General features: G+C 42.9%; 2 protein-coding genes across 4 annotated transcripts in view; one reads left to right on the plus strand and one right to left on the minus strand.

Annotated features, from left to right (window-relative positions):
* The first annotated feature begins 1,066 nt into the window (after window positions 1-1,066).
* On the plus strand, window positions 1,067-6,420 carry LOC309343458 (UPF0739 protein C1orf74 homolog). Of its 3 annotated transcripts, XR_014157279.1 has the most exons (3): window positions 1,067-1,335; window positions 3,969-5,565; window positions 5,598-6,420. XR_014157279.1 is itself a non-coding variant. In XM_081865045.1 (2 exons), exon 2 carries the CDS (start codon window positions 4,069-4,071, stop codon window positions 4,867-4,869), a length of 801 nt encoding a protein of 266 aa, XP_081721171.1. In that variant the 5' UTR covers window positions 1,067-1,335; window positions 3,969-4,068; the 3' UTR covers window positions 4,870-6,420. The 3 variants fall into 3 exon arrangements, 2 of the variants coding, with proteins under 2 accessions (XP_081721171.1, XP_081721172.1); XM_081865045.1 differs by having other exon boundaries at window positions 3,969-6,420; XM_081865046.1 differs by lacking the exon at window positions 1,067-1,335 and adding an exon at window positions 1,384-1,411 and having other exon boundaries at window positions 3,969-6,420.
* Window positions 5,981-22,427, minus strand: part of TRAF3IP3 (TRAF3 interacting protein 3) — a 29,335-nt gene continuing 12,888 nt past the window's right edge. The window contains 8 exon segments of the mRNA XM_081864978.1: window positions 5,981-6,121; window positions 6,736-6,849; window positions 9,891-10,015; window positions 11,998-12,060; window positions 12,926-13,061; window positions 14,402-14,539; window positions 17,304-17,444; window positions 19,369-19,440. Of these exon segments, the coding sequence (XP_081721104.1) occupies window positions 6,038-6,121; window positions 6,736-6,849; window positions 9,891-10,015; window positions 11,998-12,060; window positions 12,926-13,061; window positions 14,402-14,539; window positions 17,304-17,444; window positions 19,369-19,440 (873 nt within the window). The 3' untranslated portion in view covers window positions 5,981-6,037.

Below are 22,427 nucleotides of genomic sequence, written 5' to 3' on the forward strand. Positions count from 1 at the left end.
AATGTTTAGTTTCAGCCCTGCAATCGGGAGAGCTGGGTGAGTGGGGGAACATTGTCCATAGAGGGCATCAGAAATGCTTCTCAAAATTATAGTAGTGTTATTTTAATAGCTACTGAATGACTTCATATTTGCTCTAGATTGAATAAATATATATATTTAAATATGTGGCCTGAAGTGCTCTCCCTATTTGATGGCAGTAATCTAGTCCAACCCGCTGCAATGCTGGAATCTCAGCTAAAGCATCCATGACAGATGGCCATCCTAGTTAACATTGTATGTCTTTTTAAATGTGTTTGTGGGAGCGGTCATTATTTACTGGTTGTTTTTTGGTTTTGTTTTATTCTGCATTTTGTCTTCTCATCTTGTATTTTTCTGTTGTGAATTGCCCCTGGGTCAAGGGCATTATTATTATTATTATTATTATTATTATTATTATTATTGACTAGCTCACTGCTTGTGAACTGAAGAAATGAGCCCCACTGCATTCAATGAGATGTACAGTAGTTCCAAGTACATCTGCCTAAGTTTGCAGCCTTAAAAGTCGTAGATGTGGGGCTGATGGCCTTAGTTAAGCCACTATGATCTCATTCTCAACTTAAGTTTCCTGTCTGCAATATGGGACGACCCACTACTGGCCCTGCCTTATGGGGCTGCTGTAAGGTGATGTGTGCGAAAGTCTTTGAACACACTGACATACTGTACTTTGTAAATGCTAGAAGAGAAACCATGCGGAAACCTGAGAGCCTGCGAGAGAGAACTTAGCCTCCTCTCTGCCCTATACCAAAGAAACGCAAAAGGTAGATAGCGTTGCATTTCGTAGACACCAAGGCGATGAAGAAGATCAGCATGTCCCTAAGCAGTTCTAGTGGAACTTGCAGCAGCCATAAAAAGGGCTTGTTACAGCAGTGAGAAAACCAGTCCTCTCCGATTCCCATGATCCCCAGCCACGCCCAGGATGATGGGAGTTGCAGTCCAGCAACACTTCGGAGGCCACGGTTCCCATCCAGGGAGAGCGACTCGCATGCCCCGGGCCAACCTTCGCAGGTGGAGCCTGCCCCTTGGTTTCTCCTAACCCCCGACGGGCCGGATCTGCACAGCTGGGCGTCTCCTGCTTGCCGCCGGACTCGACCCGGGCAGGTCCGCGAGACCGGCGCTCTGCACATGCCCCGGCAGCGCGTCGACCCGCGGGATGCTGCCTCTTTAAGAGCCGCCGCCTAAGCGGACGGTGCCCCTTGCTGCGAACTCAGCGTCCGCCTCCTCCGCTCAGGCGAGGGAAGCGGAAACGCCGCCCGCTGGCCCGGCAGGGCGCATGCTCGGGCTGGAACGGGGCGAGAGGTGAGTGAGGCGCGTGCAGAGGGCGGAGAGGCGGGAGAAGCAGTTGGCCGGCTGCCCGGCGTCGCTTCATGTGCCGGTAGAGGATCCTCCTGTGCACCTGAACTCCGACCCCGGTTGCTCAGGGAACCGAAGGAGATGCAGCATCCCTGTGCAGATAACACGCATAGCCGGATGCTTCATCAACACACGCATTCACACATGCACACTCCCACCTAGCGGGAAGGGGATGCCGGGCGGGGAAGCAGGGCTAAGAGCACGTTCTGATAAGAGCCCCGAATTTCAGAATTAAGAAATTACCTTCAGGCGTGATCGCGACTTCGAATTCTTGCAGCTTTTCTCCTTTGCTACAGAAGTTTTATCTTTGGAGATTGCTGGCGAGTTCAACCCCAAGAAGGGGCTGCTTAATTCTGAAAGGCGTTGGGTCTAATAAAATGCTTTGGGTTAATGCACAAGCATTGCAATTTGGCTGCTGCTAGGGCATGCCTCTCTCTAGCTGCAGCTTCTCCTCCCAGGTAACTTTAAAAATTAGAATATAATAGGGCATTAGAACTGTAGAATTGGAAGGGACCACAAGGGTCATATACTTTAATAATAATAATAATAATAATAATAATAATAATAATAATTATTATTTGTATGCTGTCCATCTGCTGGCTTGCCACAGCTGCTCTGGGTGGCTCTCAACAGAATATAACACGATAAAACACCAAACATTAAAAACTTCCCTAAACAATCTAGTCCAAACAAAATAAAAAAATTCCTTCCAGTAGCACCTTAAAGACCAACTAAGTTAGTTCTAGGTATGAGCTTTCGTGTGCATGCACACTTCTTCAGATACACTGAAACAGAAGTCACCAGACCCTTCTATATAGTGAGAAGGTGGGGAGGGGTATTACTCAGAAGGGTGGTGGGAATGGGTGATTGGCAGATAGCTGTGATGAGCCTGTTGACGACTCTTAAGGACTGCAATAGGTCTTACAGTCCAACCCCCTGCAATGCAGGAATCTTTAACCCAGTGGGGGGCTCGAACCCATGACCTGGAGATTAAGAGTCTCATGCTCCAGCGACTGAGCTATCCGGCCTGTAAAAACACTATTCATTTAAGTGTTTCAGAATTAGAAACATGAACCGACCCAGACCCTGTGATCATCTGAGGCCCTTCTTCGTAGCGTCCCCCATGAAAGGTCTGGAGGGTGGCAGCAAGAGAAGAGGCATTTGCTGCGGTGGCTTCCTACTTGCAGAATGCTCTCCCCTAGGAGGTTCATCTGGTGCCTTAGTTACATAACTTTAGGTGCTAAGCAAAAACATTGCTCTTCTCGCAGGCCTTTGGCTAACTAAACAATCTATGGCCTGTTGAACTGTGTGTGTGGCAGGGGGTATTGTTTTTGTTTGTTACTATGTGCTTTTGTGTTTTGATACCACCCTATGATCCTCATATGAATGGCAGTACAATAGTACCTCGGGTTAAGTACTTAATTCATTCCAGAGGTTCGTTCTTAACCTGAAGCACCACTTTAGCTAATGGGGCCTACTGCTGCCGCCGCGCCGCCAAAGCACTATTTCTGTTCTCATCCTGAAGCAAAGTTCTTAATCTGAAGCACTATTTCTGGGTTACCGGAGTGTGTAACCTGAAGCGTATGTAACCCGAGGTACCACTGTAAAGTTAAAAGATCTAGTTAAAAAAACAAATGGAAGTTCATGTGCCCTGTCCTGTTTATATATGTCATGTGTACTAATTTAATTGTTTCCCCAAGTCCTTATCAACTCTTGAATAGCTAACAATAGTGGATGTGGCATACTTATCTCTTCCATCACTGAGACTCCTGACCTCATATTAACAAGAGTCTCCACCCTCCCTTCCTTCTGTCTGTGTCACATGCATATATAATACTCGCAGACGGAGGTTAATATTTAACGTTTAATAAAGTAGGCTCTGCTCTAAGAAAGCTTGTTGGTCTTTCAGGCGCCACCACACATTTTTTTGCAGGGGAAGTGAACCTAGACAATTCAGTTACAGATAGGTAGCCGTGTTGGTCTGCCATGGTCAAAACAAAATAAAAAAATTCCTTCCAGTAGCACCTTAAAGACCAACACAATTCAGGTTCTGGAAGGGTCTGGAAACAATTCAGGTTCTGGAAGGGTCTGGAAACTTCTGTTTCAGTGTATCTGAAGAAGTGTGCATGCACACGAAAGCTCATACCAAGAACTGACTTAGTTGGTCTTTAAGGTGCTACTGGAAGGAATTTGTTTTGTTTTGACTATGTAACTAGACAATTCAGGTTTTAATGGTGAGATGCCTGTCTAAGTGGTTGATCTTAGGATGAAGTGGTGAATATTTTTATTGGTTGTTGGAAGGTGGGCTGTTTTGCTAGTCTTTGGTGCTGAAGTGGTACAGAGAGCCTGCAGATGTGGTTTAGTCCTCAATCCCTTTTATAGCCCTTGTTACAGCAAGGCTGATTGATCCATTTTCATTTTTGTAATACCCGTTTTCCACTTCCAAGATGCAACTACTGTGGCTTAAATGAGGCCACATGTTCATAGTTTCATCAAGATACTTCTAGCTTCCTAAAGATAAAAAGTGCACTGGTTGTTGTTACTTTAGCTATATTGATTGCTGTGATTTTTATTCCTAGATCCAGGTTGAAGCAGCTGATGGTTAAAGGCCTGATTGCAATGAGGTGATTCAGTTCCCTAAGCAAACCCAGTCTAGGACTTCAACGCACAGAGTTAAGAATGGCCGAGCCCTTCCCTCAACTCCTCATCGCTGCAGCCCGCCAACACCTCAGAATCGGGAAGAAGAAAGTCTTATCCCGCTCAGCCTCCTTGAACCTCGCTGGCGAGATACTGGCTGTAGCCGCCGGCTTGAAGCCAGCTTTCCTGTACGATTACAATTCTGCTGGGACTTCTCAGATCCTAAGCTACGTTCAGCAGCTTCAGACCATCAATCCGCTTGGATGCCGGCTACACATTCTGAGCATAGCTGAAAATGTTCTGATTGTCAACTTGGGGCTGATGCTGCTGTGGTTGGAGACAATCTTGCTTAAGGACAACATCCCCTTTGTTGACGTTTCTGCTTCCAGGACATGCCCTAGCCTTTGTGATCTGGAAGACGTGGGTTTCATCAAAGTCCATCTGTCGGAGATACTCAATCATATTAAAGCCCAGGCAGCAGACACATCTCAGATGCTTTCCTCCAGTGCGGTCTTTTGCTCAAAGTGGAATCTATGCACTCTCTTTGGTGTCTTGCTGGGCTATCCTGCTGCTTACAGTTTCCCTGTTCAGAAGAGCTTTGACAATTGCCTTTCTCTGACCCCACTGAGGGTGTTTACTGTCCAAGCCACATTCTGTAAGATAAGCAACGATTTTAGAGTACGCTTTTACTCCTTCAGCATCCCAGAACTCTTGTATCCCGTCATGAAAATAGGCCTTGACGCGTGGTGCGAAAATCTCAAGGATGCTTTTAAAGCTCAGAAAGACTTTGCAGATCTTTGTATTACAAATGAAGTCGTTGCTCTGGCAGCAGTGGCCTTGTAAATGTGGGCTGCAATCCAGAGGAATGCAGCAATTTTTCCTCACGCCATATTTGAGCAGTATTTTGGGGAGTGTGACTCACTGCTTAAGAAAAGGAAGTGGGAAAATGGTGCAGCTCTTATTCTGTTGGAGTCAGGGGTAGCCAATATGGTTCCCTCCAGATATTGATGGAATAAAGCTCCCATCTTCCTTGACAGGAGGCTCTCACTTGCAAATTTCTGTGGGTGTCTATACCCAGGCTCAGCATATATATAGAAGGTGGTATATAAAGCCTCATTTTGAAAGCCATCCTGCATTCAGTCTTCTCAAAATGAAGACCAGCCTGTCTGGTCTTAATTCTGTGAGGATCAGGATTAAATTGGCAAAATAAAAAATGAAGCCTTGTTAACCCCAGCCAGAAATATTTCAGCTGTTTGTTTCTTTGTTTTTACGAGTCCCAACTCCTAGGCCTGGAATGGGGAAGCTGCAGTTCTTCAGCTGTTGAACTCCATCTCCCAGCCAGTGTGACCACTGGTACAGTCAAACCTCGGTTGCCGAATGTAATCCGTTCCGGCAGCCCGTTTGGCTTCTGAAATGTTCAACAATCGAGGCGCAGCTTCCGATTGGTTGCAAGAGCTTCCTGCACTCAAGTGGAAGCCGTGTCAGATATTTGGCTTCCGAAAACGTTAGAAAACGGGAGCATTTACTTCTGGGTTTTCAGTATTCGGGAGCCGAAACATTCCAAAATGGAGGCGTTCAAGAGCCGAGGTTTGACTGTATAGGATGATGGAAGTTGTAGTTCAATAACATCTGATGGGACATGGGTTCCCCAGCCTTGTCCTACATGGTCAGACAGCACATAGCTGGATTGTGGGTTTTGAGGTTTCCAAAGCTATGGGACAATTGTGTGATGTTTCCATTCAAAACCCTCTGGAGGGTGGATGCATCAGACAGGCACTGTGCTTTTTGTATTGTAGCCTTTAATTTTTTTTAAAAAAAAATAATACAACAGCCAAATGAAGCAACATACAAAGCCAAGCAGTCCAACAAACTTCTTTAGGAGATAGCAAAGTTCAAAATTCTTTAAGAAATTAAAAACATGTTTGATACAAAAATAGTCACTCTTTGTAGACAACTCAGAATGCCCAAATGCAAAAACAGTAACATAAGCAAAACTAAAGGTAGGTTGTACTCAGGGTACAAAATTTATTAAGTAGGATACTACAGCTGTTGCCATCACTACCACTAGTAGAGGAATCCAATGATCCTGCCATCTCTAGAAAAAAAAAAAAAGAGAAATCTAATAAGATAAACAAACTAGGGTATAATGTGTCTCTCTAATTCCTCCCTCTATTCGATCAGCTACACTTACATCTCTCCTACACTTCCCTTTTGTATTTTATTCCAACAAAGTCTGTGGTTCTATTTGCATGGAATGGTGATATTAGTGAATTTTTGGGAGTTGAATATTTCCCCCACTTTGCAAAGACAACAAATGAGACTCACTGCATAGATGCTGAAGACTGATTAATTCAGAACTTATCATAAATAAAATACAAGAACTGCCAAAACCCACCACTCTAGTGAACCTAAAAGAGTTGCAGTTTCCTGTATCTTGCTGGTCCACGATGGTTGTCCTAGCGTTACTGTTTGAGTTTGTGCTGAAATCTAAGACCACTGACTCACATTTTGACCTGACATCATGGGTGTAGCTGGGAGCGGGGGCAGCTGCCCTCCCAAATCAATAAAAATAAAAATACGTTGCTAACTGAGGTTCTGCCCCCCCCCCCAAATCCTGGCTGCGCCCATGCCTGACGTGGCACGCTCTATCAACAGACTATATCAACAGTATGAGGTAGCACAAAGGGGGCATTCAGAGTGAATTCCTACTTTGGTCTTTTTGCTCTGAGGGTGATTGATCTCATCTCGGCACTGCTGTAACTTGGCAAGGCAGCTGCGGTACTCGTCACTCAGAATCTCTAGCTCACAACGGAGATCTATGCACTGGGCAAGAAAGCAAATAAGTGTTTAGTATGGTTGTTCACTCTGGTTTTTTCAAATGGTTTTGAGGGCAGCAGTTACCAATAAGTTACTGTGGTGGCACCTTGAGCATCCCTGATTCTGAACCAGGGTGGTTAGTTCTACTGTCCTAAACCTGGCTTTCTCTCACACCTTACTTCACAGCACATTTAGGGCTTCCTTCACCATTGGCTAAAAACTTCCTTCTTGTTTCAGGCTATGAATAAGGTAAACGCAGCATGTAATGCCAGAAAATGACATTGAACCTGAATGACTTCTAGTTCCTATAAATGTTATTGTGAATGAAGTGTATTGATACAAGTCTTCCTATCCTGATGAACAGGCATGGCATTGAATTCAACAAAGTCATTGCACAAGCAGAACAACTTCCACAAGTAAACTTTCCCCTGTAAACACCTGCCTGTTTTCTCCCCCATCCCTCCAGAGCAAGTTTGGGGTCCGTGTGCAGGGAGAGGGGAGAGGGAGAGTTTGCATTGCATTGCGTGAGCAGAGACCTTTCCATTTGCACAATCGCTTTGTGGGATTCAATCCATGGTCTTCAAAAAGTATTCATTGTCAGCTGCTATTCATACAATTTCCCCTAAGAAAGAAATGGTATCCGGTCTCTCCTCCTGACTCCAAGGCCTAGCAAACAGTGGGGTTTGCTGTTTCTACATTAATATTTGAACATGCATAGTGCAATTGGGTGTGATGTCCTGTGAAGATGGTTCATGTGCCTTTGACATCACCTTTAGTTCAGAATATTGGAGAATGCCATGCATGTGCATCTATTTGTAGAAACTTTGGTTTGAAAAATCTGGAATTTCTAGTTATTGTGAAGCCTTTATTTTTAATAGCCCGAGTCTCCCTTGTTTTGTGTTTTTAGCTCTTAAAGCCAATTCATACAAGCATTCAAAGTAGGCACCAGAGACCCACCTGAACAAATCACCTGTTATCTGCTGGCTGTCCACAACCAGCTAGTCAATAGTATGCAGGTGCCATCCTGGGCAATATTTTTGCATGCTGTGTGCAGGATTTCAAAATGAATTCAGATGGTCACATGAATCAGCAGTGATTTGTTTTCTTCAAGCTGACGTGTCCTAGGGAATCACAATTTGGAAGTCTACACATAAGATGTTTGCCTGCTTTTTTTGTTTGGTTGCTGTTCCATACATGTCCAGGAGGGTGCTTGTTCCAAGACAGAAAGAAAACTTACACTGGATGTGGGTCATTAGGATGAGCTCTGATAGGAACATTGCTATGAATATTCATTTCACTGGATAGCTCAGTTGATTAGAGTGTGGTGTTATTAGCACCAAGGTTGCAGGTTTGATCCCCATATAGGACAGCTGCATATTCCTGTATTGCATGGGGTTGGACTAGATGATCCTCAGGGTCCCTTCCAACTCTACAATTCTATGATTTCTATAAAGCACAGAAACAACAATAACCTCTAAAAGCATCTAAGTCACCTTTCAAATGTCCCTTCTGCTCTCTTGTCACTCAAGTTGCATGTACTCAGAAAATACTCTGTTCCAGAAGGAAGCAATGATCTCATGAAGAAAATGTTCAGAATATTTAAAGACGGTTGATAATGACTCCCAGCAGGATATGGAATATTTGCCAACAATCAAAATCTAACAAGGGCTAGAATGTCCATTGTTCATATGCCTACAGCCTGTAATTAAAACTCCCACCTTTTGTGTGCCATAGATTTATACTGCTAATAAAATATTTTACAATTGTGAACAGATCCTTCTAAGAATCTTTTAATAAAATTGTAAACTTGTATATTTTTTGTTTCCTTGAACTATGGAATGCAAGCTGTTTGAAAACTCCAGATATGCAGGTAACAGGCTTACCTGTGTCTCCCTTACCTTTCGGCATGTTGCTTAGAGCAGTGTTAGAAACTGAGATATAAAAGCTAGGAGCTAAATGGCACCTTAAACCTAGGTTATGGGCACAATAATGGAATGTCTAGGCACACTTTTTTATAACAATACAAAGCTGAAAATGAATGAACAGCTAAAATACTGTGTTCATCTTTTACATGGTCTAGTCCTTCCCTTGTCCACCCTGCTAATATTCATATGAGGCTTCAGAGAATAGCTGTAAGTGGGGAGGCAGAAAAAGGTCCTCCTTTCCTTCCACTCTGCAGTTTTAATCTGAAAACTTGGCCTCAGTACTGCACCCAGAGCTCAGAAACTGCTTGAGCTAATGAAATTCCCTGTTGCAAAGTGTGCCCAGAACAATGGGAGTTTCGAACACTGGCTTAGAGCCAAACTAGACATGAGTGCAGTAGATTTAAATATGTTTAAATCTGGGGTATCCAATCGCAAGAGCAAAAGGAGGATGGAGGTAAAGTCTGTTAAATCCTCATGTACCTGCAGCACAATCCATGTAGTCTGCATACTCCCAATGCTTTCCAACTAACCACAGGTGAGTGGCTGGGAGAAAGGCAGTGGGGGCAGGGAGCAGCAAGCAGAGGGAAGGTTCTTACTCAATACCCAAGTGCCTCTTTAGATGATAAACCCAGAATGCCACCACCATGGGTTGTATTCAACTAAGTTATACTCTAAGTAGCTCCAAAGAAATAAATAAACCGATGTTAGTCATTCCATTAACTTCAATGGGCCTACTCTGGCATTGAGTACTACAGTGATGTAACACAGGTTTGTCACTACCATGTCCAGTTCAAATGGGGACAGGAAAACTAAGGCCTGGGGGCCAAGTTTGGGCTATAGGCTGGGGAAAGTCAGTCTGAATGCAGATGCAACCAATGAGAAAAAGTGGCTGAAAGCAAGCTTTTCAAATCAATGTGCTTATTTTTATTATTTTTTTAAAGAGTTTTCAGCCGTCTGGTTTTCAGCCTGTGCATCAGGTATACACACTGAAATGATGCACACATAGCAGGTATCTGTTGCCATCCAGAGTTTTCAGATGTGCATTGGAAGGCACTTGAAAATAGAAGTTAATCTCCCAATGAGATCCTTTAATCTCATTAGCTGCTTGAGTCACTTCCTCACCTCTTTTTCCTTAGCTGAAAGCTGGGATGTCCTCTTTTGCAGCTGGTCCTCCAGGCTGCTTTCTCTCCCCCCTTCGTGGTCTTTGGACTGTTTGGTTCTGGCTGAGCTGAGTCCAGAGCTGCTAGCTACAGAACAAAATGGATACTTTCACAATTCTCTGAGCTATCTGGGAATCTCAGCAGGCATCACAGCACCAGTGTGCTCTCCTCTGTTTATACTTCATAGTTTAATTTTTTAAAATAAAAAAATCAGCAAAGCTGTACATCTCTCCCCAAACCTTATACTGTACTGTATAAAACATTAATGTCTCACATCAAATGTAACTGATCTGGAGAAAAAACCACTGAGTCTAGAGCTTGCCGATCAGAAGGTCAGTGGTTCGAATCCCCGTGACAGGGTGAGCTCCCGTTGCTTGATCCCTGCTCCTGCCAACCTAGCAGTTCGAAAGCACGTCAAAGTGCAAGTAGATAAATAGGTACCGCTCTGGCAGGAAAGTAAACAGCATTTCTGTGCACTGCTCTGGTTCGCCAGCTGCTGCTTAGTCATGCTGGCCAAATGACCTGGAAGCTGTACACTGGCTCCCTCAGCTAGTAAAGCGAGATGATTGCCACAACCCAGAGTCATCCGTGACTGGATCTAACGGACAGGGGTCCCTTTACCTTTACCTAACCCAAGAAAATCTTTAATAAAAACTACTTTGAAAAACAACAACAAAGTGGACATCAACGTTTGAGCAAAAATCATTTATTGTACAAGAAGCTTGCTCCAATAAAAGCTTGCTCCAATAGATACAGCTTCATGCCAACAGAGGAGAAAACTTCTAACATATATATATATTTCAAGCAGCCTTTTGCAGACCAGTAACAATACATGCTATGTGTAATGCTTCTATTTGTGATTCTTAATCTGAGCGCACATAAAACTAGAGTCTAGATCCAGTCCTATCCTGCGAGGAGTGGTTCTTAGAGTACCAGTCACAAAATCCCAGATGCCCAGAAGTCCCACTACTAGTTTAGATGAGTTCTTTGCATCTCATCTTCATGAACTGGACTGATTCTGCATCCCATCTGCAAATGGAAGAAACCAGAGCAGATCATAATGCAGAATGTTTGCATGAACCAATTGCTTCTTTCTTTCCACACTGCTTTTCTGTCTCCAACACTCGATTCAGTTCTTCACGAACAATTCAAACAGTTGAATAGGTGCTGAAAACAGTTGCAGACCGCATAGACTGTACTGGTGCTGCAACAACCCCTACTTAGTCTAAAGGACAAGCAGGGAACCAGCACACACTGAAAGAACCTGTGTACTTATTATGGTGGGTTAGGTGCACATCCTTAAATAACTTGCCACCTTCTCCTGCCAGCAGGTATTTTGGACTTGACTTGGGACTGAAAAAAATGCCCATCAGTTGCTCCAAGGGTAGATCTGTTGAAAACCTGAGCAATGCGGTCTCTTTTATTCTTTTGGTAATCAAGTAACCATGGAGTTCTGAGAAATTAAATAAAATCTCTTGATCTTTGGTAGTTTGAATCATCAAATGTGTGCACTTCACAAGTTATGATTGGGGACAGCTGGCTCCTTTGCAAGTAGGAGTTAACGTGGGAGCATAAATCACAGCTATTTTTGCAAAGATCAATGTATACAACATTTTCCTGCCTGTGCACCACATGTTCAAATGCTCCGTGTGGTGTACATGAGAAGTACATGTTATTTGCCAACATGGGAGTTGTGGTCATATGCAAAAATCCTCTTGCACAAAGCATCCTTCATTATGTCATCCCTTACTGGGCACTCTTTCAATGACACAACCTATTATTAAACATAATCAGAAAACTATTGTCACATTCAGATGTACAGCTGGCAACACCCCCTTCCTGTCCCTCTCCACAAGTGATTGTAGCAAAGGAAAACAGCTGTAAAAATGGAAGTATACAGTAATTATCTCTGTACTCTCAAATATTTACACTTTTATAGGAACCAAATGAATTATACCCAGAGGGATTTTAAATAGGGCTATTATACCATGAAGCACAATGTGTGAACGCTCTCTTTGTGGTCCTGCATGTTCACTGTCAATTTCTTTGGATCGCTATGATTTACTTACTGTGCAAATGTTTAATTGTTGCCTCCAGCTGTAGCTTATCTCTTTCTTCACTTCGCAGCTTGCCTGAAATTAACAAAACCATTCAGGAACAACACAGTTGACTCCATGCAGGGCTTTTCCTTTTCCCAAACAGCAGTATTTGCCACCACAGGTGAGAGTTGTATTCAGGTGGGACTCATGCTTTAGCCCACTGAAATTGAGGAGTCAGCACTACACTGTGGTTTTCCAATTTGTAAATGTTTTGCTTTTACTGAAACAACAGGAATCAAAAATGTGTTATTGCCGCTGCTCAGATGGGGAAAACAGATCTACACATTACATACCTTGTTTGGTATTCCTCAAGCAGCTCCCAGCACAAACAGAAATAGGATCCACGTTTCCCAAAAAGTTATTTTTTCCTGAGGAAGTGACCTGACTTTGACTTCTTGTACATTGCCTGAATATATTTTACATGGCAGGCTGTATATGCATATTCGAAACAAAAAATAAATACCCACATGTTCAGGGAGGTATGCAGTACAATCGTCCATATGACTGAATGCATACAGAGAATTGCTTGCTCACAAGCATCTCTATCCCAGCATGTAGAAAGCTAGCACTTTTGGTAAGAAGTATCCTCAAGTCTAGCTTCCAAGCTAGACATTAGAGTCATCTTTCAGACAAGCAATCTACTCTGCCCATTCAGAGGAGGTACAGCTGTAAATAAGGGCTGTGTCACTTGTTTCTCACCAACATTTGAATCACCTTCTTCCTCCTAAAAATAACTGACTGAAACCTAACAGTTGACACTATGCTCAAAACAGCAGGTTAGTTCTAAGAGTCATGTATTTATTTATTTTTGGAAACCTGTAACTTTTCATTTTCCTGCTCTGCCTAAGACCCAGATCAGTCAGCATCCAATCTCCTGTTTCCTCTACAAATGTCTTACCTTCCACTACACTGAGACACTCAATTGTGACCTTGTAGTCTTCCTGCAGATTATTAATTCTGGAATAGAGCTGGGCACGTTCAGTCTCAGAGCTCTGCAAGGCTTGGTGCAGCTGAAAGTTCTGGTTGTCGGACCACTGCAGGTAGCAAACAGCCGCAATAACAAGGAACTGGTTAGCAAAGAAATATCTAGAGAAAGGCTGGTGGGAATTATTGTGGCGTGGTGAGGTGGAGGCACTTACCTGACATTCCAGCAGATGAGCAGTTGCTGCTCACCAGGAGAGAGGTGGGAAAATGAACAAGGTGGCAAGTGGGGGGATGGTGTGGTGCAAGCGCAGCAACAGAAGCCCCAAACTGGCCTCCTGTACTGGCATAATGAGTCACTATTCTCAGCACAGCAGCTATGAACTTGACCATCACATTCAGGATGAGGTCTAACATGGGCCCAGGATGCTTAAAGGATCATTGTCTCCCATCCTTCATCCTGTCTGCTCCATAAGATCAGAAGGAGAGGCCATTCTGTGTCGCAACTAGGATATGGGTATGGCTGATGACAACAAGAGATAAGACCTTTTCAGGGACTGCTGCACCGACACTTTGGAATACCATAAAATGCAGATGGCCCCTTCTCTAGTTGTTGTTTTAGGATGGTGATTAATTTTTTGGTTTTGTGTGATGCTTTTGCCTACTAAGCAGGGCTTTCTTCCCAGCTTGAACACACCTCTCTAGGCTGCTGTGGCTGTGGTGGGCGTTCTCTCTAAAAATAAAAAAAGGTCAACAAGTTCCTGCACCTCTTTTTCTAGAAAAAAATGCCCTGTTGCTAAGTATTATCTGAGGCCATTTTTACCAGTGATCTCTGTTGCTCTTAATGCTGCATATTTTATGTATTTTTATTATTGTTTTAATATTGTATTGTGATTTTTAATGGTTGTAAGCTGTCCTGAGAGGTGCATGGGCATTAAAAGGGCAGGACAGGGGTAATATAGGTTGAGCAGTAAATGTGTATAACAACTATCCATTGCGCATATTCAGGCCTCAAGCACATAATCTGCCTGTGAATAGAGAATTGTGCACCTTTCCCAGTCATTATACATGGTCGCCAACAGGTCTTCAGAAATGTACATATTGTTTTATATGTATATTATATTTTCCAATAAAATATCAGTATTTTTTTTAAAAAAACAACAACCATGTATCAACTGAAATTTGTACAGTCTCCGTTCATTACGCATGCTATCAACAGGCCCTGGGAAATATGCATATCTGCAGTGAATTTTGTACATTCTCCAGTCAACACGCATAATCCCCAGCAGGCTTTGGGGAATGTGCATTTCTCAGCGACAATTTGTTCACCCTCTCAAGAATCCTGTGATGTTAGCCACTATTATTCCCATTTTAAATTCTGACTTTGAGAACTGATTGCCAGACCTGCTGCTGTGCAAGGGAAGGTGGTCTCACAGAAGGACAAGGAAGCTACCTGAAGTTTGTTCTCCAGGACATGAAGATTGTTTTCCAGTTCAATGTGCTTGTCAGTCAGCTGGCTCCAGTCTTCGTTTAATGTGTTGTAGTGTTCTTTCCAGAGGGCACAGTCTTCTTCTGCAACAGCTAAGGCTCTCTAGGAGGAACATGGTCACATGTAAGGGTGAAAGTCAACAAGCATGCCTTCTCGACAGTGACAAGCGACAAAGGGAGCAGGTGGCGTGGATAAAGCAAGCTGTGATCTCCATGACTTGGGATGGGAACTCAAGAGGTCAGCTGTGTCAGGTGGCAGGACTAGAGCCAACAGGTGGAGATGGCACGGAAATGAAACTCCCTAACAGTGTCCCAGGAGGAGCTGGGCTCTCTCTTTCAATGAGGGAATTTAAGCAGAGGTTAGCAGGCTCTCAGGCATGCTGTAGTTCCAGGCTAGCTGAGGGTCTAAGGGCCACACTGTCTCATTTTGGCCCCGCCACAGGCCATAGGTCAGCAGAGGGGGTGGCCACAAAGTGTATGTGGCTAACTCACAGTCTTGTACATACATGCACAGAACACAAGTCTCTCTCACACAGAGGCAGGCACAGAGCTCCTCTTCTGATTGATACAGATCAACAGAGGAGCAGGGAAAAGCTTTCCTTCCCATGCTAGCACTGGGCAGGGCCCATCCCATGCTACTGCAGGCAAAATTGGTGGCTGTATCTCCATACTAGCCCACAGGCCTCCAGTTAACCACCCCTAATATGGGTGGCATTGAGCAGGGATTTGGGCTAAATCACCTCCATGATTCTGTGATTCAACCTGCTGTAGATGGAAAACACCACATTCATTATAACACAATGGAACTTCCCTTCCATCTCTTCTGCCCCTCCCAAAAAATTGTTCCTGGGGTTTCCCAAGAGGGCAGAGAAGTTCTGTCATGCAACTCAATCTTCGTCTTCTTTCTGTCTGCATTTATTTGCTTGTGTCACAATAACTGATCTGTCCCTGAGATTTATGGATGTGGATACCTTAGGCTAACCTTAATCCTCCCCCCACTGCTGTTTTCCTTCAAGATGTGTGCTATTAAAGAGAGCTTCAGGCATTTGCTATTTTCAAATTTACTTCCAGAAATACTATCTGGCAACCTCAGAAGCAAGAGGGGAATCATCATCACCAGACACATTGCCCCCATTTCTCTGCAACAAAGCAGCAGTTGATATTTTTGCCTGAAGGAGGGCTGGGTGAAACAAAAGCTCAAACATTTCCGCCAACAGATCTTGCTCCACTAGCAATCTTCTATTTTATGCCAAATAGCTTTCCATATGGTGCCATCTAGTGGGGATGTGAAGGGCCAATCCAGATAATACATTTAATATTTGATCACATTTATGTATCCTTCATTCTTTCCAAAAACAAATAGCACAAGCAGGTTCCCAAACTGGACTAGGACAATGTGGAGGAAGGAAGCGAAGTCTTCCCTTATACCAGAGGAAGCCAATGTGGTTCCCTCCATATATTTTTTTCTTGGACTATAACTCCCACCAGCCAATCATGAGCAATGGTAGAGAGTGATGGGAGTTGTAGTCCAAAAAATAAAAATCTGGAGGGAACCACATTACAACCCCTGCTCTATATGATACATTCCCAATGAAAAATTACCCTCTAAAACTGCTGTAGAAAATAGCTGCTCCAAAGGGCAAGAGGGATAAGGCCTTTTTCTCTTTGTGAGATGGTGCATGAGGAATAGGTTAACTCTCCTCCCCATGTGGCTGCTGGACAACCAGTTTTCAAAGACATAAAAGGTCTGCAATGTGGCCAGTCACTGTGCACATGTGTGTCACTGTGCACATGTATGTCGGGCTCTATTTGGGATCTGTAGAATACTGAAGCTTTGCTGAAAATTAATTCAAATGATTGATAAATGCATTCATTTATTAATGTGGGATTTTATTTAGAGCTTTTCTCTCCTTTGTGCAGTATTGTATACTGCTAACAGAACATTTAAAAATAAGCACAGTAAGATGCCTTGGTTGTGTTCACAGTCCTGTTTACTGTGCACACGTCATTCCAAGCACTGGGTTTTTAATCCATGTTCACACCAAGTTATCCAAAATGCATTTGCATCCTGTACAGTGGTATCTCAGAAGTCAAACAGAATCCGTTCCGGAAGTCCGTTCAACTTCCAAAATGTTCAGGTTTGTGGCATTCGGGAGCCAAAACGTTCGACTTGCAAGGCGTTTGGGATCCAAGGTATGACTGTACCTTGTTTCAAAAATGCTGGTGTTTGATGCATTGTTTCTCAAACCAGATTCACAATGACTGGAGTCCTTAAGCCTATGAAATACATCCGAAAACCCAAACAACTTAAGCACACTCTAAGGAGGTAATGTGAACACAGCCCTTGTTGGAGCTTTAGGTAGAGAAAAAGTAGCAGAGGTGAGATCTGAGCCAGAGAATGCCTGATCGGCTCAAGTCTTTTAGTAAGTATACTGCACCAGCTTGATACTTTCTGAAGGTACATAATTAACCACCCACCACAGAAAGACATGTGGCTGCTTTGCAGAGTTGTTACACATGTTACCTGAAATAACCCCCTTGTACATGGCGTGGGGTAATAACATGCTTAGAGGGGTAAAGAAAAGCCTGTGGAAGTTGGTGTAGTGAAGGCAGGCAAAATCCCCACCATGCTCTTTCAATTGAGCAATGTGGTTAAGGTTTTGCTTCAGGCAGACCTGACCACAATGATGCAGCCAAGTGGTTATTGTCAGCAACCATGCTCCAAAAACACACCTCTCACATTGCTCTGGAGCCTCAGCCTTGTACTGAATGCACAACAAAATTCCCACAAGTATGTAAAGATGGAGCATGTTGTGTAAATTGCTGCCCAATCCTGTCCTTGTTCCAGGCTAAAATTCCACACCTACCTGGGCATTCTGGAGCTGCCCTTCCACCTGCAGTTTCTCCTCAAGGAGTTTCTGAAGAGACTCTTTCGCTTTCAGCTCATAGTTCTGCTTTTGATCTTCCATCTCCAGCAGAATCCTCTTTAAGCTCCGCTTTGAGTGACTCTAAACAAACAAACGGAGAACTGAAGAATAATGCCCAATTTAAAAATATTAAAACCATTACGACCCAAAGTTCACCAAAGTAGACAACATGCCCTGGAATTTTTTCACACTGGGCAATTATTAAACCCATTTGCTAGAGAATGTGGATGTGCACACACTCCTATTTATGCCGCCATTAAGAAGCAGAGGTTCTCCGTTTAATTGGATCTTTAATTGGTTTTAAAGTACGGTGGACCTCGAGTTACATACCACTCTGGATACGTAACTTTTGGGTTGTGAACGCAGCAAACCCGGAAGTGTATACGTCTGGGTTTTGCCACGCACACATGCATAGAAGTGCTCTGTGCGCCGTACGCATGTGCCAAAACACTCTGCGCGCTATGCGCGTGCAGAAGCGGCGCCTCCAGTTATGGACTTTTCAGGTTAAGTACGGAACGCCGGTACGAATTTAATTCGTATCCGGAGGGTCCACTGTCCCAGCACATGATGGAAAAGGGTTGTAACAACATACTGCGGAATATACCAGTTACATGGATCAAAGGTTTGAATTGAGATAAGATTTTCTTTGGCCTGAGATGGTTGGGGAGAGGGAAACCCATGGTTTGTTTATTCTAAGCTTCTTTTATATATTTATGATTCAGCAACCCTCTCCGGAATATAATATAAAAAGATATTCATAAGTGAGGAAGGGACGTTGGAGTAATATTGATATTAACAAGGAAAAATGGAAACCGCGTGTGATCTGAAATGAAGGAGGGGGAGGGGAAGCTCAAGTATGACTATGTTGGAAAGACCATGTAATTCCCCTCACCTCCGTTTAAAAACAATAGACAAGGAAAAAGAGACTGAGATTTGTGTGTGCAACTGACGGAATATAATCTAAGATAAAGTTTAATTGGGCCATAAATCTCTTGCTGGAAGGAAAAGAATTTGGGGGCTGTGATTAGAACGCCACAGAGATTGGAAAGTTGGAAAGGAGATTTGCGACATGTTTTGCTAGTGAGACAGAATGGTTTCGAGCAGACTGTTGCCTGTTCCGAGACATCAAAGCAAGGGATGGAGAGATAAGAGCTCTGAGAAACTTCAAGATTCAGTTCCACCCCAAGCCATGATGGGAGAAAACAACAGCTAGGAAGTGAAAGAGACAACACCATATATGGACAGAAGGAATCTCCAAGGACATAACGGTTTTCACACACAGGGCAGAATAAAAGATAATAGTTTGAGTTCCTCACTGGAAGCTTTATAAATTTATATATTGTAACATCACGAATGGAAATCATTAATTATGTAGCATCTGTTGACTAAGGGATTATTATAATAAGTGAAATGTACCTGGCATTAAGTAAGATTATGGGAAGCAGTGATATAAGATCGGAATTGCACCCAAACCACCATGCAGGTAGCCACATTAACAAAAATGTATTAATTGGAAATTGATTGGTTTTTTGATAATTGTATAATTTGGGAATTAATTGTTATTGTTATAATTTGGCTATTATTGGGGGTATACTGGAAAAGAAATTTTTAAAAAGGAGGGGAGAAAAAAAAGGTTGCCCACTTGTGATCTAGAGCATGGCAATGTTATAACAGAATTGGAATCTCTATGAGGGAGTCAAGTAGGTCATGCCCAAGCACTCATCTCTGAAACACAGAGCAGCCCCAAGAATACAAAGACTGGCCATTCTTGGCATAATTATGAAAATTCTCTCAGAGAGGAGAAACCACCCTTCTTTTTTGAGCCAAAGATGATTACTTTATATTATAATTATTATATATTTATTTATACCCCACTTTTTCCCCTGACAGGGACTCAATGAGGCTGACATATAAAACAGGAACAGCTAAAAACATTTTTTTAAAAATACAACAATCAAACATTTATAGAATTGAAACAATGTTAAAACTATTAAGAATATGTTACCTGGGTGCAAGTCTGCAACTGATTCTCCAGGGCACTCAGCCTGCACTTGAGTTTGTCTTCATTTAGCTGACCCTAAGAGGAGGGTGAGGGAAAGGTTGGAATTTTACATCCTCAACTTCCAAAGATTTGTCTAACAAACAAACAAAGAAGAAAAAGAACCCACGTCCCCATATCCCTGTGCCCTGGTTCACTCATGTTTTCCAGAGTTGTTTTTTGCAAAATATGAGCAATTCAGCTGAAATAATGGCAGTCTGGAAGTGCCTCTCATCTCCAGCACTCCCTAGTTATTTGTATCTATGCATTTTATCACTGTCTTATTGAGAGTGACTTGGTGCATCACAGAACAGGCTTCCTGGACCTTTCGTCATTGGGTAGAAGCCATCTCTTGTGCTGAGGAGAACATTTCAACAGGTGCTGCTTTCCTCACCACTGCAGAGCTCTGTCATGACAAGGCGTACCTTCCAGAATCTTCTCTTCTAGGCACCTACCTAGCAAAGTACTGCACACCAAACCTGAGTGGAGCATTTCTTAATATGCTTGCGATTAAGCACAAAAACGGTGGCTCAGATCCCTAGGAAATGCCTCTGTACATTAATCCAATGTGCAAAACGGAAAATCTGCTTTCCAAAGAGCAATGCTTAAAATTAATGGAGCTGGTGCCTAGGGCAGCACCCTTTGAAACACCAAGGAAAGGGGAATTTAGGTACTTGAGTCTCTTAAGGCATGGTAACAAACTAGTGCTTCCACTTGTGTCCAAAATGGGCTAACAACACCTACAAAGAGGTACTAGGTTGCAGCAGACTTTCAGTAACACCACACAATCCTAAGGCAACAGAGAGACATCACATTCACAGGGCATGTCTGCACTGGAGAATTATCTAGCTGTTAATCCACTTCTTCCCTTGTTCAAATTAGATCACATGTGTATGAGGAACTTTGGTCTTTCCTGTTCATACCAGTAGGTGTTCTCTTTTGTGTTTGTCCCCATCTTCCAAACTGCTGAATCTATTATGCAAATTCTATTATGCCTATTAGGCATAGACAGGGCATGCCCAGATAGCTGTGTGCACAACTTGGGGGCTGTTTTTTAAATCTCCCTGTCCAGGAAGTGTGCAATAGCATACAGTCAAGGAACTGTAAATTCTCAGCACCCAATTTTCACGTGGTTTGCTTGTACAGTTTTCCGATTTTGTTCAAATCTGAGAGATATGGAAGGCTATGCTTCTCCATTCAAGAGCACTCCAGAAATAATTGTCTGCATAGCTGGGAAATAAAATTAAAAGAATCGTAAATTGTCAGCACACACTTTTCAGAATAATGGTGCTGCTCAATAGCTGGTGTGCATATATTTAATGCTGTTTGCTTGTGCAGTTTTCTGGTTTTGTGCAAATCTGAGGGATCGAAAAGAAATTAAAGGATGCTACAGGACACTAGCCTATAGGTTTCCAGAGGAGCCACATAGCCATTTCCAAATCAGATTTATTTCTCTTCTCTTATTTGGAAACAAAGGGGTGAAAGCTTCCCCCCACTTACACTCCTGATCCTGACTCTGTGCCAACTGCTTATTTCTTTAAAAATCAAACATGGCAGAACAAACTACAAGACAGGCATCACGTCAAGTTTGCTCCTTAGACATTTTGAGGCACTGAAAATGTTAGATGCCACTTACGGTTTTAAAGAGGCTCTTATTTTTTAATTAACTCATCTCTCATCTGACATTTGCCGTGCCAAATCTCAAAGCTTCCAATCTGTGTTTGTTTTTGAAATCCCAGCAGCAGGCTATTTGTTCCTCTCCAGAGGTAAGCTGTTAAGGCAAAGGCTGCAGTGGAAAACTATTTTCTACAACGTCACTGCTGAGAGGTGAAGTGCAAACCCACCTGTTGCTAAGTTGAGGTTTCAGAGACACTTCCTGCCAGCGAGGGTGTCAAGCTATTTTTTCCTCACTCCTCTTGAAGCTTGACTGAAGTCTTTCACAGAGGAAGTCTCAAACCACAAAAGCATCAGACTGTACATATTCTTTGGCATTTCTCTTCTGTCAGAGCTCTTGCTGATCTTATTTTTGGGCAAACTACTTTGCATTGCTTTTCTTTTTTTAAACTGCCTGCAGCATTTTAAGGGCTTAACTTTCAATGCTGCCTACCTGTCTAACTGTGAAAAGCTGTTTAGGCTGTAGACAGGACCTAACATTTTGTGGGGTTTTGGGGCAGTACAATAAGACCATCCTTGCTAACAACCGAAACACATTTCTTCCATCCCATAAAAGGATGTTCTTTTACTGGTCTGGCAGTTTTTCAATATGATCCCTGCTGAATCCACGAAAACTTGATTCCTCCTCTCAAAAGGGCGATAAAGCCTGTCAGTATGGCTCCTATAAGCACCTATTTGCAAGTGGCCTATGATATTACCGCAGAAAAAACACATGCACTGCAATAGCCCAGTACAGAAATGGCCTGCTATTTAAAAGATCGTTTCCTTGTTTCCAAAAACCATTTCCCCCTCACCTCAGCAGAGTGAATTCCCACTTCTAGTAGACCTACTAACACTGACCTAAAATTTAAAAACTTCATATAAAATGAGCACAAATGTTCTCCCGCCCTCTGCCCCACATGAAGGCACTCTACCGGGGAGCAAGACTCCTACTCTCTGGTTATCTAGTCTGATCATAGTGAAACAGGGACTGGAGTCACTAAACTGATACTGGGCAAAATCACTCTCAAAATGTGATACTTCTCTGAAATACTGAGGTGTCAGGCCCCAGGTCTACTGCAATTTCCTTTCTGTGAGTCTTGTTTACACACTATGGACAAATGTGGTGGCACATGAAGCACTTGATTGGACAGACTTACACAAGTCTCAAGCACTTAAAATGCATTTTCTAATTTTCAGGGTGCTAACTCCACCACCTTGAATCATGGTAAAAAAAATTGGGTTTTTTTTAAATTAAGTTTTTCAAACAGAATAAAAGCCAGGTAAGAAGGAAGCAAAGAAGTAGGATAGGAAGGAATAAATAACAATCCTGATATTCTGTTAGTTTGAACCATGCTTATACAGTAGTTTCT

The sequence above is a fragment of the Podarcis erhardii genome, assembly GCF_964252035.2.
Source record: "Podarcis erhardii genome assembly, chromosome: 6".
Lineage (NCBI taxonomy): Eukaryota > Metazoa > Chordata > Lepidosauria > Squamata > Lacertidae > Podarcis > Podarcis erhardii.

Coding starts and splice junctions, on each gene's coding strand:
- LOC309343458 (XM_081865045.1), top strand. CDS start 4,069: ATGGCCGAGCCCTTCCCTCAACTCCTCATCGCTGCAGCCCGCCAACAC.